The sequence below is a fragment of the Watersipora subatra genome, chromosome 7 (genome assembly GCF_963576615.1).
Source record: "Watersipora subatra chromosome 7, tzWatSuba1.1, whole genome shotgun sequence".
Classification (NCBI taxonomy): Eukaryota; Metazoa; Bryozoa; class Gymnolaemata; order Cheilostomatida; family Watersiporidae; genus Watersipora; species Watersipora subatra.
This window is the reverse complement of record NC_088714.1, coordinates 40,455,148-40,474,739: the sequence shown is the minus strand read 5'-3', so window position 1 is coordinate 40,474,739 and position 19,592 is coordinate 40,455,148. Positions and strand designations below refer to the sequence as shown.

At 32.1% G+C, this 19,592-nt stretch overlaps 1 protein-coding gene across 4 annotated transcripts in view; it reads left to right on the top strand.

Moving 5' to 3' along the window:
- Window positions 1–18,680, top strand: part of LOC137399954 (ADP-ribose glycohydrolase MACROD2-like) — a 56,942-nt gene extending 38,262 nt beyond the window's left edge. For 3 of the 4 annotated variants that reach the window (XM_068086228.1, XM_068086227.1, XM_068086226.1), the window contains exons 14-17: window positions 1,433–1,516; window positions 3,133–3,216; window positions 14,612–14,653; window positions 18,106–18,680. In XM_068086228.1, the coding sequence (XP_067942329.1) occupies window positions 1,433–1,516; window positions 3,133–3,216; window positions 14,612–14,653; window positions 18,106–18,236 (341 nt within the window). In that variant the 3' untranslated portion in view covers window positions 18,237–18,680. The remainder of the gene's footprint in view (window positions 1–1,432; window positions 1,517–3,132; window positions 3,217–14,611; window positions 14,654–18,105) is intronic. The other variant, XM_068086229.1, reaches the window with a different exon arrangement.
- Window positions 18,681–19,592: the final 912 nt, after the last annotated feature.

The window sequence follows — 19,592 nt, the reverse complement described above, 5'->3', positions numbered from 1 at the left end:
GTATTGTGTCTGTCAAAGCTCTTTTCAAATGCAAACATTTGCTGTTTGTAAATACAAATGTTTGCTGCAAACATTTTCACGATGCCTGAAAGAGACAGGATGAGCGATTCTCTCAGTTCAGAATTTCTCGTGTGAAAAACGGTAACATTTTCTGTTTAACTCATTCGTAACCATCGCGAGTTAACTCGCGAATTTATATCTAGGCTACACTAGGCTACCGACACCAACACTAGGCTACCAACATGAGTGATCGCGCCTTGGAAATTTACTCATTCCATGTACAATTATTTATAAGTCGTAGCAGAAAATTTGTGATTAGTTATGACGAAAAATGTCTGGCTAATCAGAAAAATTTACAAATATGCCTCAACGATATCCCTGGCAAAAGTTACTCTCAAAATAGTACAATTATATCGACATCTACCTAAACCGGAAATCATCATTGCGACTTAAAATTTTATTGTTTGCCATCAATTTATTCCAACTCCAGAAGTACATGTAAATATGCAGATTCAGAAGTGGTAAGACTGTAAAAGACTGCATAAATCAAATCAAAACATTATTTTTAATGTTTCAAAGTTTTTATTAACTTATAATTTTGCCAATTTGAATCGTTATACTCAAATAAAAATGCACTTTTTAGGCAGTCAGCTGTGTAGTCAGCCTAAAGTTATCATTTGCTTTCGATGGGATCATATTGATTCTTACAGTTGTCTATGAAGTCTGAAAAGTGAAGAAAAGAGTTATTGAACATATTTTATGATTTGAAACATGTTTATGACAGTTTATTTGAGTTATATTTGCATGTAGATTTGCTATGCTTTGATTTGAAGGATGATACTCGTGAGGAAAAGTCTGAAATTAAAGTTTCATGATTTTCACGTTCATGACCAACTGTTATTTATAGAAACATTATTTATAACTCTGTATTGTATGTAACAAAACAACAATTTTTCTCCAAAAGAGGCAAAAGAAACTCTTGTATCTCAGATGGCTATAGGTATAGTTATTATCAGTAAAACATTATCAACGGTTCCTTTGATAATGAAAGGATACCAAAGGAACCTTTAGCATTGTAAAATGTATTCCTCTTGAATATGACCTTGACTGATAAAGATGGTGGCAATTACCAATGTTTTGCTATTGCACAATGACAGGTGTTTTACAGGGAAAAGTTTGCAATATTGACAAGCTATTAGGCTAACAAATGCTTGTGTAATTTACATATATAGTTTTTTATGGCGAAATATGTTGGTCTTCAGCTGTTCGACATAATAATTAGTATGTGTGCTTTGTGAAAATTATGCCTGCTAGTCAAACAAGTGATCAAAGTTTTCAAGCATGAAACTAGAAAAATTATAAAATTACTTGCTCGCTCTGTTGTTGGTTTAATTTGAAATGTTTTCTTTTTCAGTATAAATACATATTTTAGAACTCAAGGAAGTAAAAGAGATGATAAAAGACCTGGTATTGCTTGTTCAAGAGAAAGATGTCATCATTACTCAGCAGGGGACAGGTAAAATATTTTGTTCAAAGGGTATTGCGTCTGTCGAAGCTCCTTTTAAATACAGTGCACCGTCGGGATACGATTTCCCTGCTATGCGATCTCTGCTCCTTATGAAGTGGTACATGATGATTTTGTCATCTCGCCATACAAATCTTATTTTACAATACGAATTCAACAAATTTTTTTCTCGAGTTCCAATTTGGCAGTTGTTGTGCCTATAACGTATGTCAAAATAACAAAGACGCCAATGTGCTGGTCGCTGCAAACATTTTCACAATGCCTGAAAGAGACAGGATTCTCTCAGTTCAGTATTGCTCATGTGAAAAACGGTAACATTTTCTTTTTAACTTATTTGTAACCATTGAGAGTCAACTCGCGAATTTATATCGTAGCTAGGCTACCAACACCAACACTAGGCTACCAACACCAACACTAGGCTACCAACACGAGTTATCTCGCCTTGGAAATTCACTCATTCCATGTACAATTATTTATGTCGTAGCAGAAAACTTGTGATTAGTTATGATGAAAATTGTCTGGCTCGTCAGAAAAATTTACAAATATGCCTCAATGATATCCCTGGCAAAAGTTACTCTCAAAATAGTACAATTATATCGATGATCTACTTAAACTGGAAATCATCATGGCAACTTAAAATTTTATTGTTTGCGATCAATTTATTCCAACTCCAGAAGTAAATATGCAGATTCAGAAGTGGTAAGACTGTAAAAGACTGCATAAATCAAATCAAAACATTATTTTTAATGTTTCAAAGTTGTTATTAACTTATAATTTTTCCAATTTGAATCGTTATACTCGAATAAAAATGCACTTTTTAGGCAGTCAGCTGTGCAGTCAGCCTAAAGTAATCATTCGCTTTCGATGGGATCATATTGATTCTTACAGTTGTCTATGAAGTCTGAAAAGTGAAGAACAGAGTTATTGAACATATTTTATGATTTGAAACATGTTTATGACAGTTTATTTGAGTTATATTTGCATGTAGATTTGCTATACTTTGATTTGAAGGATGATACCCATGAGGAAAAGTTTGAAATTAGTTTCATGATTTTCACGATCATGACTAACTGTTATTTTTATAAAAATATTATTTATAACTTTGTATTGTATGCAGCAAAACAACAATTTTTCTCCAAAAGAGGCAAAATAAACTCTTATATCTCAGATGGCTACAGGTATAATTATTATCAGTAAAACATTATCAACGGTTCCTTTGATAATGAAAGGATACCAAAGAAACCTTTAGCATTGTAACAGGTATTCCTCTTGAATATGACCTTGACTGATAAAGATGGTGGCAATTACCAATGTTTTGCTATTGCGCAATGACAGGTGTTTTACAGGGGAATGTTTGCAATATTAACAAGCTATTAAGTTAAAAAATACTTGTGTAATTTACATATATAGTTTTTTATGGAGAAATACGTTGGTTTTTAGGTGTTCTACATAATAATTAGTATGTATGCGTTGTGAAAATTATGCCTGCTAGTCAAACAAGTGATCAAAGTTTTCAAGCATGAAACTAGAAGGATTATAAAATTACTTGCTCGCTCTGTTGGTTTAATTTGAAGTGTTTTCTTTTTCAGTATAAATACATATTTTAGAACTCAAGATAGTAAAAGGGAAGATAAAAGACCTGGAAAAGCTTGTTCAGGAAAAAGATGCCATCATTACTCAGCAGGGGACAGGTAAATATTTTGTTCAAAGGGTATTGTGTCTGTCAAAGCTCTTTTTAAATGCAGTGCACCCGATGAAGTGCAGTGCTATCTGATTTTTTCGCCTTACGAAGTGGAACAGGATGATTTTTTTACCTCGAATCTTATTTTACAATACGAATTCAACAAAATTTTTGCTCGAATTCATGTATGGCAGTAGGTGTGCTTATAATGTACGTCAAAATAACAAGTCACCAAAGTTCTGTTCGCTTAAAGCACATAAATTACATAATTTTTTTATTATGTATTTCAATACATCAGAGTCTTGGCTTTTGAATGAGCCTATATTCAATACACAAAGAATAATAGAACTGTGAAAAACGGGGTTTCAAAAGTACGTCCTGCCAAAAAAACACTTGGTTCAGGTACTCAAAATGTGGCGTCATAATTCTCATTTAGCCTTAGGTCGTCGATCCCTTTCGCTGCCATTGAGGCTGCGTTTTTCTGTGACATTCGGTGCTGTTAAACCTGGAGAGCGCTAATAATAAACTAAGATTCTAGATAATCAACAATCGTTGCTTTAAAACCAAAGAGCGCTATTAATAAACTAGCATTTTAGATAATCAACAATGCACGGGATCGTGCTAACGCCGACCAATACAAACACATGTACTGGGTTAATTAATTATGCTTCAATAAATGTACTGTCGTTGATAAAGGTAATGAAATCACATCGATTAAATTATGACCTGCGGTTGCGTGGCCCTAGGACTAAATGTCAATCGCACTTCCGCGAGATCACGCAATGCTTGAAATTAATTAGTCTCGGTCGTCACCCTTAACATCGCATTAAAAATAAAGAGCTAGTTCATAATATCATCGGGAAAATATAGTATGGTTCTTGGAGTCTGAGGTACTTATCATAGAAATAATATGTACATGGAGAACTAATGACACTGATTCCTTTGTCATTTTCATTCGTTCTCTGGAGTTGTCCTACCGTCGCCTGCCACTAGCGTCATTATCGTCACTTTCATAGTTGATAAATAAGCGGTAAGAGCACACAACAATGAATATGAGAATTGTGACGTCCCAATTTTTGAGACTATGCCAGTAAACTTTTTCGCAGTAGAGCTCTGAGGAATTCCTATAAACACCAACCAATGTCTGTCTCACCATGGCAAACAATAGCTCATTCGAAAGCCAAGACTCTGATTTATTGAAATATACAATAAAAAAATTATGTAATTTATGTGCTTTAAAGCATTTTCATAATGCCTGAAAGTGACACGATGACCGATTCTCTCAGTTCAGCATTTCTCGTTTGAAAAGCGGTAACATTTTCTTTATTTAGAACTTTGTATTTTATGTAGCAAAGCAATAATTTTAGCCAAACTACTTATATTTTTGGCATTTATATTGTGAAATTCTAACTTTGTTTCAGCAAGTAAAGGTTTTTGAAAATCAGAATTTTTCTTTGAGATGCATGTCTACATGTAAGTAATATGAAGTCTCTATCTGAATTTTATACCATTTGAAAGAGGAGACTTGGCTGGTTATTTTGAAAATTAAGTGGGTAACTTATCTCAATTCAATTTCTTGTAGTAGTAAGTAAAGTTTAGCATTTAGAAATGACTGGTATTTAAACCATAACTGTCACGAACAACTTTTATCGTATTTACTAGGTAAATCAGATACGCTGATTCCGATTTTGTACTCAAAATAAAGATTAGTCCACTAACTTTCAGAGTAATGAAGGCTTTTTTACAGCGTTTTAATATCAGTCTTAAAAACAACACGATCGGCATAACAAGCTCTGCCCATAAATACGTGACGTAACCTAGCTTTTTAGGAACAGAAGTTACGTATGGATGTTTAGACCGATTTAGAATAATAGAGATGGGTGTTCTAAAATCCATTAATATCTAAATTCAGCCTTAAAAATAATATCAGTCTTTTCTGAAAGGTAGATAAGCTCTTTAGCATTGCATATTTAAAAAAGCGCGATAACAACGCTAGCTTGTGATAAAACCGCGCTTGTTGAGCTCATTTTTCTCGGCGTTTAGCCCATTTAAACGTCATGTAACAAGCTACGAGCAATTTTAAATAACTTATATACCTTTTACAAAAAATTGAAATTATTTTACAGGCTGAATTTAGATAACAATGGGTTTTAAGACACCAATCTCTATTATTCTAAATCGGACTAAACATTTCTAACTTCCGTTCCTGAAAAAGCTCCGTTTCGTCACATACATGTATTTATGGGCGGAGCTTGTAATGCCAATTGTGTTGTTTTCGAAACGGATATTGAAACCCTTTGAAAAAGCCTAAATGACTTTGAAGGTTAGTGGACTAATCTTTATTTAGAGTACAAAATCGGAATCAGCGTGTCGGATTTACCTAATAAATACGATAAAAGTTGTTCGTGACAGTTATGGTTTAAGGTAGATCGCATGAAAGTTAGTCAGTTGTAAATGAGGTAAAATCAGTAGCAAAGTTGGAGTTGCGATCTCTTCAAAAAAAGGTCAGTGGTCAGACAACCTCTTTTAACCTGCTAACAAATAATCCACTTCATTACCTATTAGACAGAACATTTTGAGAACAGCATTGCTCAGGCTTTCTTGGTGAGTTGGGTTGAAAAAGGTTTTAATGAGGTCGGCTAAAAGTTATAGTAAAAATGAAGCGGAAACTGATAGGTGATAAAACTTTAGTTATAAAAAGTTGAAGTTCAGTAGAATATTTAAAATACATACTAAAACAGCTTAAAGTGTGTGTTTAATAAGCTAAATTCATTTAAGTTAAATTCAAGGTTTAGGTTATACGTACGTCTGTCTCGAAGGTACGAACTCCTTACGGTACGTGCTGCACGTAGTACATTGTAATGTTACATTTCAATGCAGACCATAACCAATAAATACACTAAATACATTAAAGGTACTGCAGGTAACTATAGTTACTAAGGTTAACATACAAATTTTGTTACTAATTTTTAATAGGTGCAATACTTACTTACTAGACCCCTTTATACGATTTTTTCGCCTTACGATGCCAACCCTGGAACAGATTGAAATCGTACGTCGAGGGTGCACTGTACAGTCATACCTCAACATACGAGTGCCCCAACATATGAGAAAATCAAAACATGAGTAGAATTTTGAGCAAGTTTTTTCCATGAGACACGAGTATTCTCTGAGATATGAGCACACAAGCCGGTTCTCCGATAGCCACTATATGGCCAAGTATGCGAGAGGCTGCTTCGAAAAACAGCATTGCTTAGTCTTTCCCCTTGAATCAGATTGAAAAAGGTTTTTAAAAGGTCAGCTAAAAGTAATAGTGATAGTAAAAAAACAGATAGTAAAAAATTAGGAAGACAAATTTAAAGTAAGTTTAGTAAAAGATTAAAACTTAACTTCAAGTGTGTGTTTAGTAAGCTAAATTTGTTTGAGTTCAATTCAATGTTTTTGTTACGTAGCGTGACAAAGGTTTAGTGTTCTGAATGTGTTGCTGTCAAGTCTCTCTTGCAGACAGACGCTCGCCACGTCTGTCTTGAAAGTAAAAACTTGTAGAAATGTACATCGTAATGTTACATTTTATTGCAGCTTTTGACAACCAAATAGGTATTTGTTACTTTGTTACTGTATGTATTGAATTACAATTATCAAAAACAAGTTGTTCTACATTAATATCATGTTTGATGTGGGTTTTCATGGTATGGTAACGAGTTGACTTGTATTAAGTTATTTTATATAGGAAATATTGCCTTGAGACACAAGTAAATTGACATGCTAGCTCAGTCTCAGTACGCATTAAGCTCGTATGTCGAGGTATGACTGTACCGATAATCAATTAATAGTAATGCTTTGTTTGGACTCCAAAACTTTCGACGCTTGTGTGAAGAAGCTGTAGGTGTATTTTTGTATTAATTATGTAACTCCACTCCTGTGAAAGAAGTTTAATACAACAAAATAAAACTTGCAGTAGTTTTTAAAAAACACCGGTAGGCACCATAATTCTGCAGACTCTGGGTGGTAGATATCGGGCTAGTTCTCATTATAATGTAATTCCTTGGGTTAAAGATGTTAATGACGATTTATTATTAGAATTGATAGGAGACAAACATTCTACTGTAGGACACAAACATTCTACTGTAGGACACAAACATTCCACTTTGAAATTCTGTATCTCTATGCAGAAAAAAATTGGTCATGCATTGTTTAACTGAAACTTACTTTGTGGCAAACATTCAATCTAATGTATGATTATAAAAAGCATTTGAATCTTTGGCTTTTTTGTCAATTTATTATTCAGATAGTAGGCTCCAGTTAACTTTTTCGCTACCGTAAGTCGATATATCGGCGCTCGCAGTAATATAAGTACAGACCGTAACCTGAAGTATCACCTTATCAATAGGGTTTCACTTTGCTTTTTAGTACGAAGCCCACACATTAGCTAGACCAATTAAGTTTGGGCTCTAATGAAACGACCTTGTTGCCAGTCACCTGCAACCAATAAAAAATCTTTTGACTCAGCAATTCTATTTCTAACTTTTTCAAAGAAAACCAGATTGTTATCGTCATGGCAATAAGGAACGCAATTTGCGAGAGTGGGATTCACTAAACATTATACTTTTCTTGTAGTGAATTTTGTTCTGAATGAGATGCATTTTACAGTAAAACGAGATATTGCTTTAATACTAGCGGTATATCGATTTTTCGAAATTACGTTTGAATTAAGTCGGTCAGAGTAATCATTTGGTCAGAGTTTAATGAAGTAGTGAAAGAGTTAAGCTGACTAAACTTCAGGTAAATCTTAATCTCTATATCTTACTGATTATATGTGTACAACTCTTTATTAATAACTAAAGCTAGCTGTTCAAAGTCTTTATGTTTCTTAGAGTAATTTAATATCAAGGTAGTTGTTTATGTCTGACTGATTAGATGTGTGCAACTCTTTATTAATAATTAAGACTAGCTGTTCAGAGTCTTCATGTTTCTTAGAGTAATTTAATATCAAGGTAGTTGTTTATATCTGACTGATTATATGTGTACAACTCTTTATTTATAACTAAGACTAGCTGTTCAGAGTCTTTATTTTTCCTAGAGTAATTTAATATCAAGGTAGTTGTTTATATCCGACTGATTATATGTGTACAACTCTTTATTTATAACTAAGACTAGCTGTTCAGAGTCTTTATTTTTCCTAGAGTAATTTAATATCAAGGTAGTTGTTTATATCCAACTGATTATATGTGTACAACTCTTTATTAATAACTAAGACTAGCTGTTCAGAGTTTTTATGTTTGTTAGAGTAATCTAATATCAAGGTAGTTGTTTATATCTGACTGATTATATGTGTACAACTCTTTATTTATAACTAAAGCTAGCTGTTCAAAGTCTTTATGTTTCTTAGAGTAATTTAATATCAAGGTAGTTGTTTATGTCTGACTGATTATATGTGTACAACTCTTTATTAATAATTAAGACTAGCTGTTCAGAGTCTTCATGTTTCTTAGAGTAATTTAATATCAAGGTAGTTGTTTATATCCGACTGATTATATGTGTACAACTCTTTATTTATAACTAAGACTAGCTGTTCAGAGTCTTTATTTTTCCTAGAGTAATTTAATATCAAGGTAGTTGTTTATATCCGACTGATTATATGTGTACAACTCTTTATTTATAACTAAGACTAGCTGTTCAGAGTCTTTATTTTTCCTAGAGTAATTTAATATCAAGGTAGTTGTTTATATCCGACTGATTATATGTGTACAACTCTTTATTTATAACTAAGACTAGCTGTTCAGAGTCTTTATTTTTCCTAGAGTAATTTAATATCAAGGTAGTTGTTTATATCCGACTGATTATATGTGTACAACTCTTTATTTATAACTAAGACTAGCTGTTCAGAGTCTTTATTTTTCCTAGAGTAATTTAATATCAAGGTAGTTGTTTATATCCGACTGATTATATGTGTACAACTCTTTATTTATAACTAAGACTAGCTGTTCAGAGTCTTTATTTTTCCTAGAGTAATTTAATATCAAGGTAGTTGTTTATATCCGACTGATTATATGTGTACAACTCTTTATTTATAACTAAGACTAGCTGTTCAGAGTCTTTATTTTTCCTAGAGTAATTTAATATCAAGGTAGTTGTTTATATCCGACTGATTAGATGTGTGCAACTCTTTATTAATAATTAAGACTAGCTGTTCAGAGTCTTCATGTTTCTTAGAGTAATTTAATATCAAGGTAGTTGTTTATGTCTGACTGATTATATGTGTACAACTCTTTATTTATAACTAAGACTAGCTGTTCAGAGTCTTTATTTTTCCTAGAGTAATTTAATATCAAGGTAGTTGTTTATATCCGACTGATTATATGTGTACAACTCTTTATTTATAACTAAGACTAGCTGTTCAGAGTCTTTATTTTTCCTAGAGTAATTTAATATCAAGGTAGTTGTTTATATCCAACTGATTATATGTGTACAACTCTTTATTAATAACTAAGACTAGCTGTTCAGAGTTTTTATGTTTGTTAGAGTAATCTAATATCAAGGTAGTTGTTTATATCTGACTGATTAGATGTGTGCAACTCTTTATTAATAATTAAGACTAGCTGTTCAGAGTCTTCATGTTTCTTAGAGTAATTTAATATCAAGGTAGTTGTTTATGTCTGACTGATTATATGTGTACAACTCTTTATTAATAATTAAGACTAGCTGTTCAGAGTCTTCATGTTTCTTAGAGTAATTTAATATCAAGGTAGTTGTTTATGTCTGACTGATTATATGTGTACAACTCTTTATTAATAATTAAGACTAGCTGTTCAGAGTCTTCATGTTTCTTAGAGTAATTTAATATCAAGGTAGTTGTTTATATCCGACTGATTATATGTGTACAACTCTTTATTTATAACTAAGACTAGCTGTTCAGAGTCTTTATTTTTCCTAGAGTAATTTAATATCAAGGTAGTTGTTTATATCCGACTGATTATATGTGTACAACTCTTTATTTATAACTAAGACTAGCTGTTCAGAGTCTTTATTTTTCCTAGAGTAATTTAATATCAAGGTAGTTGTTTATATCCGACTGATTAGATGTGTGCAACTCTTTATTAATAATTAAGACTAGCTGTTCAGAGTCTTCATGTTTCTTAGAGTAATTTAATATCAAGGTAGTTGTTTATGTCTGACTGATTATATGTGTACAACTCTTTATTTATAACTAAGACTAGCTGTTCAGAGTCTTTATTTTTCCTAGAGTAATTTAATATCAAGGTAGTTGTTTATATCCGACTGATTATATGTGTACAACTCTTTATTTATAACTAAGACTAGCTGTTCAGAGTCTTTATTTTTCCTAGAGTAATTTAATATCAAGGTAGTTGTTTATATCCAACTGATTATATGTGTACAACTCTTTATTAATAACTAAGACTAGCTGTTCAGAGTTTTTATGTTTGTTAGAGTAATCTAATATCAAGGTAGTTGTTTATATCTGACTGATTAGATGTGTGCAACTCTTTATTAATAATTAAGACTAGCTGTTCAGAGTCTTCATGTTTCTTAGAGTAATTTAATATCAAGGTAGTTGTTTATGTCTGACTGATTATATGTGTACAACTCTTTATTAATAATTAAGACTAGCTGTTCAGAGTCTTCATGTTTCTTAGAGTAATTTAATATCAAGGTAGTTGTTTATGTCTGACTGATTATATGTGTACAACTCTTTATTTATAACTAAGACTAGCTGTTCAGAGTCTTTATTTTTCCTAGAGTAATTTAATATCAAGGTAGTTGTTTATATCTGACTGATTATATGTGTACAACTCTTTATTTATAACTAAGACTAGCTGTTCAGAGTCTTTATTTTTCCTAGAGTAATTTAATATCAAGGTAGTTGTTTATATCCGACTGATTATATGTGTACAACTCTTTATTTATAACTAAGACTAGCTGTTCAGAGTCTTTATTTTTCCTAGAGTAATTTAATATCAAGGTAGTTGTTTATATCCAACTGATTATATGTGTACAACTCTTTATTAATAACTAAGACTAGCTGTTCAGAGTCTTCATATTTCTTAGAGTAATTTAATATCAAGGTAGTTGTTTATGTCCGACTGATTATATGTGTACAACTCTTTATTTATAACTAAGGCTAGCTGTTCAGAGTCTTCATGTTTCTTAGAGTAATTTAATATCAAGGTAGTTGTTTATGTCTGACTGATTATATGTGTACAACTCTTTATTTATAACTAAGACTAGCTGTTCAGAGTCTTTATTTTTCCTAGAGTAATTTAATATCAAGGTAGTTGTTTATATCCGACTGATTATATGTGTACAACTCTTTATTTATAACTAAGACTAGCTGTTCAGAGTCTTTATTTTTCCTAGAGTAATTTAATATCAAGGTAGTTGTTTATATCCGACTGATTAGATGTGTGCAACTCTTTATTAATAACTAAGACTAGCTGTTCAGAGTTTTTATGTTTGTTAGAGTAATTTAATATCAAGGTAGTTGTTTATGTCTGACTGATTATATGTGTACAACTCTTTATTTATAACTAAGACTAGCTGTTCAGAGTCTTTATTTTTCCTAGAGTAATTTAATATCAAGGTAGTTGTTTATATCCGACTGATTATATGTGTACAACTCTTTATTTATAACTAAGACTAGCTGTTCAGAGTCTTTATTTTTCCTAGAGTAATTTAATATCAAGGTAGTTGTTTATATCCGACTGATTATATGTGTACAACTCTTTATTTATAACTAAGACTAGCTGTTCAGAGTCTTTATTTTTCCTAGAGTAATTTAATATCAAGGTAGTTGTTTATATCCGACTGATTATATGTGTACAACTCTTTATTTATAACTAAGACTAGCTGTTCAGAGTCTTTATTTTTCCTAGAGTAATTTAATATCAAGGTAGTTGTTTATATCCAACTGATTATATGTGTACAACTCTTTATTAATAACTAAGACTAGCTGTTCAGAGTTTTTATGTTTGTTAGAGTAATTTAATATCAAGGTAGTTGTTTATGTCTGACTGATTAGATGTGTGCAACTCTTTATTAATAACTAAGACTAGCTGTTCAGAGTTTTTATGTTTGTTAGAGTAATCTAATATCAAGGTAGTTGTTTATATCTGACTGATTATATGTGTACAACTCTTTATTTATAACTAAGACTAGCTGTTCAGAGTCTTTATTTTTCCTAGAGTAATTTAATATCAAGGTAGTTGTTTATATCCGACTGATTATATGTGTACAACTCTTTATTTATAACTAAGACTAGCTGTTCAGAGTCTTTATTTTTCCTAGAGTAATTTAATATCAAGGTAGTTGTTTATATCCAACTGATTATATGTGTACAACTCTTTATTAATAACTAAGACTAGCTGTTCAGAGTCTTCATATTTCTTAGAGTAATTTAATATCAAGGTAGTTGTTTATGTCTGACTGATTAGATGTGTGCAACTCTTTATTAATAACTAAGACTAGCTGTTCAGAGTTTTTATGTTTGTTAGAGTAATCTAATATCAAGGTAGTTGTTTATATCTGACTGATTAGATGTGTGCAACTCTTTATTAATAATTAAGACTAGCTGTTCAGAGTCTTCATGTTTCTTAGAGTAATTTAATATCAAGGTAGTTGTTTATGTCTGACTGATTATATGTGTACAACTCTTTATTTATAACTAAGACTAGCTGTTCAGAGTCTTTATTTTTCCTAGAGTAATTTAATATCAAGGTAGTTGTTTATATCCGACTGATTATATGTGTACAACTCTTTATTTATAACTAAGACTAGCTGTTCAGAGTCTTTATTTTTCCTAGAGTAATTTAATATCAAGGTAGTTGTTTATATCCAACTGATTATATGTGTACAACTCTTTATTAATAACTAAGACTAGCTGTTCAGAGTCTTCATATTTCTTAGAGTAATTTAATATCAAGGTAGTTGTTTATATCTGACTGATTAGATGTGTGCAACTCTTTATTCATAACTAAGGCTAGCTGTTCAGAGTCTTTATGTTTCTTAGAGTAATTCAATATCAAGGTAGTTGTTTATATCTGACTGATTAGATGTGTGCAACTCTTTATTAATAATTAAGACTAGCTGTTCAGAGTCTTCATATTTCTTAGAGTAATTTAATATCAAGGTAGTTGTTTATATCTGACTGATTAGATGTGTGCAACTCTTTATTCATAACTAAGGCTAGCTGTTCAGAGTCTTTATGTTTCTTAGAGTAATTCAATATCAAGGTAGTTGTTTATATCTGACTGATTAGATGTGTGCAACTCTTTATTAATAATTAAGACTAGCTGTTCAGAGTCTTCATATTTCTTAGAGTAATTTAATATCAAGGTAGTTGTTTATATCTGACTGATTAGATGTGTGCAACTCTTTATTCATAACTAAGGCTAGCTGTTCAGAGTCTTTATGTTTCTTAGAGTAATTTAATATCAAGGTAGTTGTTTATATCTGACTGATTAGATGTGTGCAACTCTTTATTCATAACTAAGGCTAGCTGTTCAGAGTCTTTATGTTTCTTAGAGTAATTCAATATCAAGGTAGTTGTTTATATCTGACTGATTAGATGTGTACAACTCTTTATTTATAACTAAGACTATGTATGCATGTCAACATGAATGGGAGTACATGTGTATGGATGTGTATATGTGTTTCAGTTTGTGAGGTCACTTGCGTGGATAGAATGTGTGAGTGTACATAGGTTTTAGTCAAGTATGGTATGAATGTGTGCATGTGTGTGGTCCGAGTGTGTACATGTGTGTGGTCTGAGTGTGTGGTGTGAGTGTGAGCAGATGTGTGTTTTTTAGATATCCAACTCGCTTTGCAGAATTAGTCAATTACATGTTTACTAATGATCAATCGGTGAAGGTTTGTGAAGTGATGTTTTTTAAAATATTCTTTAAATTGCAGTATTTTTTGGCTTGATTAAAAACTTGTTTTTTCAAGTTTCTTGTTCATTATATCATTGTAAAAACTTATTTTTGTTAAACGGTATCTTAAATTCTTACAATCTTTTAATTTTTTTGAAGTTTGATCAGACCAACTAAACTCTATATAGGTTATGCTTCATCATTCGAAAACAGTTGAGATAGCTGGCCTAGTATAATGACTTGAAATAGTTGACCTAATATAACAGGTTGAGACAGTTGATTTAATATAATAGGTTGAGATGGTTGACCTAATTAAATAGGATTAGCTAATTGACCTAATATAGTGGGTTGAGATAGTTGACCTAATATAATAGGTTGAGAAGTTGACCTAATATGATAGGTTGAAATAGTTGACCTAATATAATAGGTTGAGATAGTTGACCTAATATACTAGGTTGAGCTAGTATATTAGGATCTACTATATTTTGTAATGTGTACTGAAGTACATTTTTATTACAGATGTTCAAAACACAAACAAAAGAGTGCACGACTTGGAATCAGGTATGTCGGTTCATCTCTCTGTCATATTCTAATTAGCATTTATAATAACATGAATTGAGATTATCGAAATTTAATGAACGTCATCGAGTACATTGATATAAATGAACATCGCATCAACTGCATGACTTTAAATTAATTCCATGAATTTTCTGCATATATAAACTTGTCATTTTATATTCTATAGTTGAATTTACATTAAATGAATCTGTGTCATTTTGTCTGCCTGTACATGCATTAGTACATGAATTAGTACATGCATTAGTGCATCCATTAATGCATGCATTAGTACATGCACCAGTATATGCATTAGTACTTGCATTAGTACATGCATTAGTACATGCAATAGTACATGCATTAATGCATGCATTAGTGCATTCATTAGTACATGCATTAGTATATGCATTAGTTCAGACAAGTTAAAACTACCAAGATTGCGAGCTATCTATAACTGTTCAACTTTATTTTGCAATTGAGCTTCACGATATGATGGTTTTATACTTGGGTGCAATTTTTAAGGATGATTTGAAAATCGCCACAGTCTAAAGAGATATTGTTAAAGGTTGACTTGCAACAAAATTCATATTACAGTTATTTGGTATCAAAAGATTCACTATGTTTTACTCTGCTGTGTTGTAGGTGCCAAATATGTGGAAATGTGATTACAAGCTCTTAAAAGCTAAAAAACAAAAAGCCGCCATAGATTGGAATCAGTTTATTTCTCTGACGTAGTCATTACATTTGGTTATTGTTTTGTCATGTGATGTTCTCACGTGAATTGAAAGGCCAATAAAAAGCTCAATATAAAACTTCTCGTAGCATTAGTTTATAACAAACACTTCAGGTTTTATCGAAGACCCCGTATCAAACATTGATGCTCGCTACTTTACAGTTTTGTTTCGGCTTGAACTAATCGTTTAGTCATAATCTGATCATGTGACCCAATACTTCGCAAATACTTTCTGCAGCACTTTTCGATTATCACAGGTGACCAACAGGCTCGTCATGTTTATTAGACAATGATGTGTACTCCTTCGAGCTAAGGTTAAATATTAAACGAATTTTCACGGTAGGTTATAAGATATCAGTGCTGAAAATGACAGCATTAAAATGACGATAAAATAGACACGTAAGAACAACAGACATGGTTTTATTGAATGCGTGAAGTATATTGGTGAAAATGTTTTGATGAATGAACTTGCGTGGGAGTGTAAACAGGAGCCATCTTGTACAACTACGTCCCATTTGAGTCGTTTTGGACAGAGATTCTAATCTACCGCGGTTTTGTGATGGCTGCGATTAACTGTTCGTTTTTTAGCTTTTAAGAGCTTGTAATCACGTTTCCACATATTTTGCACCTACAACACAGCAGAGTAAGACATGGTGAATTTTTTGATATCAAATAACCATTGTGAATTTTGTTGCAAGTCAACTTTTAATTGTACAAACGATATATTTGCGTAATGGCGATTTATCACCTGACGATTTTCAGAGTGAGCGGTACTGGAATTAAAATGCACAGGCCTTTTAGTTTTTTCAATAATCTCATTCCATGGCCTTCAAGCACACACGCATTCATAAAATAAATGTTTCTAATTATCATGAACACAAAGCAGTTTATTTTCAAGTTAAAATAAGCAAAACAATATTAACAAAAGTGTGTAGGTTTTTTTTCATAATAGTATTGCGAATCGTCTATTTGCAATATTGGAAGTCGCAAAGCTCTATTTGGCTATAGGAGCCTTGTTTACACGCATTAACGTTTAACATGTGTAGAATATTTTCACATATCATTGCAGTGGACTCTCACCATACAATTTCTATTCGTTCCGGTTTTGGCATCATAAGACAAAGATGTCATATAGAGTGCTATAGAAACCCATAGTGATTATCTAATGCAAACACCCCTTGTTAAAAACATCAAAGTTTTATATACGTGCTTTACATATTAAAAATTAATAACAAATATGTTAACCTTCGTAACTATAGTTACCTACAGTAACCTAAGTGTATTTAGCGAGTATGTAATGCAATAAAATGTAACATTACAATGTATTGTGTGCAATACCTACCGTAGGGAGTTCTTTCCTTCGAGACTGATGTATTCCATAAATTTTGAATTTAACCTTAAAGGTTGACTTGCAACAAAATTCACATTACAGTTATTTGGTAAAAAAAGGTTCACCATGTCTTACTCTGCTGTGTTGTAGGTGCGATATATGTGGAAATGTTTGTTACAAACTCTTATAAGCTCAAAAACGAACAGTTAATCGCAGCCATCACGAAAACGCTGTAGATCAATGTAGATCAACCGTAGAAAATGTCGTAGGTTAGAATCCCTTTTCAACACGGCTCAAATGGGACGTAGTTGAACACGATGTGCTTCTGTTTACACTTTCATGCAACCTCATTCATCAAAATATTTTCACAAATATATGTACGTACTTCACGCATTCAATAAAACCATGTCTATTGTCCTTACGCGTCTGTTTCATCAACATTGTAATGCTGTCACTTTGAGCACTGATATCTCAAAACCTAGCCTAAAAATTAGTTTAATTTTTCAACTTAGCTCGAAGGAGTGCATATCATCCATCATCCTCTGATAAACACGAGGTGTCTGTTGGGCACCTGTGATAGTTGAAAAATGCTGCAGAAATTTGGCAGAAAGTATTGGTCACACGATCAGATTACGACTATAGATGATTAGACCAAGCTGAAACAAAACTGTAAAGTAGCATCTATATTTGATACGGGCTTTCCGGTAGAACCCGAAGTGTTTGTCATAGACTAGTGCTACGAGGCGTTTTATATTGAGCCTTTTATTGGTCTTTCATTAATGATGATTGATGATAGCCCTTCATGATAACATCACATGTCAGAACATTAACCGCGTCTAGTTTAATACGTCATCGAAATAAAGGGATTTCAACCTACGGCGTTTTCGTGATGGCTGCGATTAACTGTTTGTTTTGGAGCTTTTAAGAGTTTGTAACATACATTTCCACATATTTTGCACCTATGACACAGCAGAGTAAGACATGATGAACCTTTTGATAGCAAATAACTATAATGTGAATTTTGTTGCAAGTCAGCCTTTAATGAATTAAGCTTACTAAATCACACATAAAGCTAAGTTTTAGTACGCATTTTACTAAACTAAACGTTAATTTTGTCATCATCTAAAATTTCATCACCTATCTGTTTCCGATTTAGTTTTCACTATAACTTATGACGGATACCGCTGAACTGAGAGAGCGCAAGCATCGTATCTCTTTCAGGCATTGTGAAAAGGATACCGGCGAATAGCATATCTGTTAGAACGCTGGCTTAAAAATTGAACGTTATGGGCTCAAATATTATACTGAGTAATCTGTTACTCTAGCCTCTAACCTTGGCTTCAGATGGACAGACAGACATTTTAGTATTCAGCTGTAAGTTTTACCTGATTTTAGCTTTCAAAGCGATGACAGAGATGCAAATAAGGATGCAGAGAGAGACAAAGACATCACAAAGTGAAAAGGATGAGTTCAACGAAGGATGTTTGTCAACCAGTGACACAGGAGACCAGGAACACGAGTTTTAGTTATTTCTAAACTGTTCATAAATGTTATGAAGTAGCATAAACGGCAACATAAACTGCAACATGAACTGCAACATGAACGGCAACATAAACGGCAACATAAACGGCAACATAAACGACAACATGAACTGCAACATGAACGGCATACTGTGTGTTAAATAGCTTTTAATTATCCTCTACCTTTATTGTTGTAATGAGAATCTTAAATTGTCGCCTAGTTTTTATCAAGTATGCTTTCTCGCAATTTAAATATATACATAAACAAATCGATATATGATGATAAAAGACTTAAATTTTACACTCTATTCTTGCTAAAAACAGTAGTTTAGATGAAATTCTTGTTGTTCTTATTATTGTTATAATCAGCTATAATTTATTTCGCTGTTCTTGTAGTTTATATATAGTCTTTGATCAATATTAATGCTACAGCTCTGACACACTCAATTATTTGTGATCTTATTTAATAGTTATTCATAATCAATAAACTAATCTAGGTTAGAGTTATTCTCTCCTGTTCTCTTAGTTTTTATGGTGTACAAGTTTGGTAATTGGTCCAAAAATATTTCTTCAAGTCGAAAGGCATTCTTATAATTGTAGCGTACGGAATAATAACAAAACTTATCAAAAAACAGTAACTATTCTTTGATTTTGGCGCTAGAAGTTATTTGTACTCAAATGCTGTTGAGTTTAACTCATAGGAAAAGCTATTAGCCTGGTAACATCCTCAAAAATATCATGGGATGTGTTTCCAGAAATTCCAAGCCAAGTATTATTCATCTGCGGCGGATCAGATATAAGATAATAATGCTGCGAATAATAGTAATATTAAGCTTTTTATTAAGATAAAAAACTGAGGACATTCTCAAATAAAGTCACAAAGCTCAAAGCAAATGGCTTGAATAATTTAAATAAAACATTTGCAGTTGTTTACGGCATGTTCCAACTATTATTTAAAAATATAGTACAAACCAAAGTAAAAACCCAAGCTAAAAAAAGATTAATGAATTTTTTTTCTAGAACAAAACTAGCCTAGTTTTAAAATTCATGATTTAATGGTACGAGTCTTCTTCTCGAAGCAAATAACATGAAAATGTTGTGGATTTACATCTATAACATGAAAGAAGCTAAACTTCCCTTCATCTTAGTTGAATGTTGCAATTTTGAAGCAATACATCATTGTAGGAATGAAAGAAGAGGGTGATGTTAGCATTAGCCACAAGCAGTGAGGCGTAAGCAGAGCTAGTTTTGCTGCAATCACAGTTCCACAAAGCAAAAATGGTTCGACAACGTTGTTTATTTTCAAATAAAGCTCAAATCCAACTTTACATTTTATGTTTTGAAAACCTTTATTGACAAAAA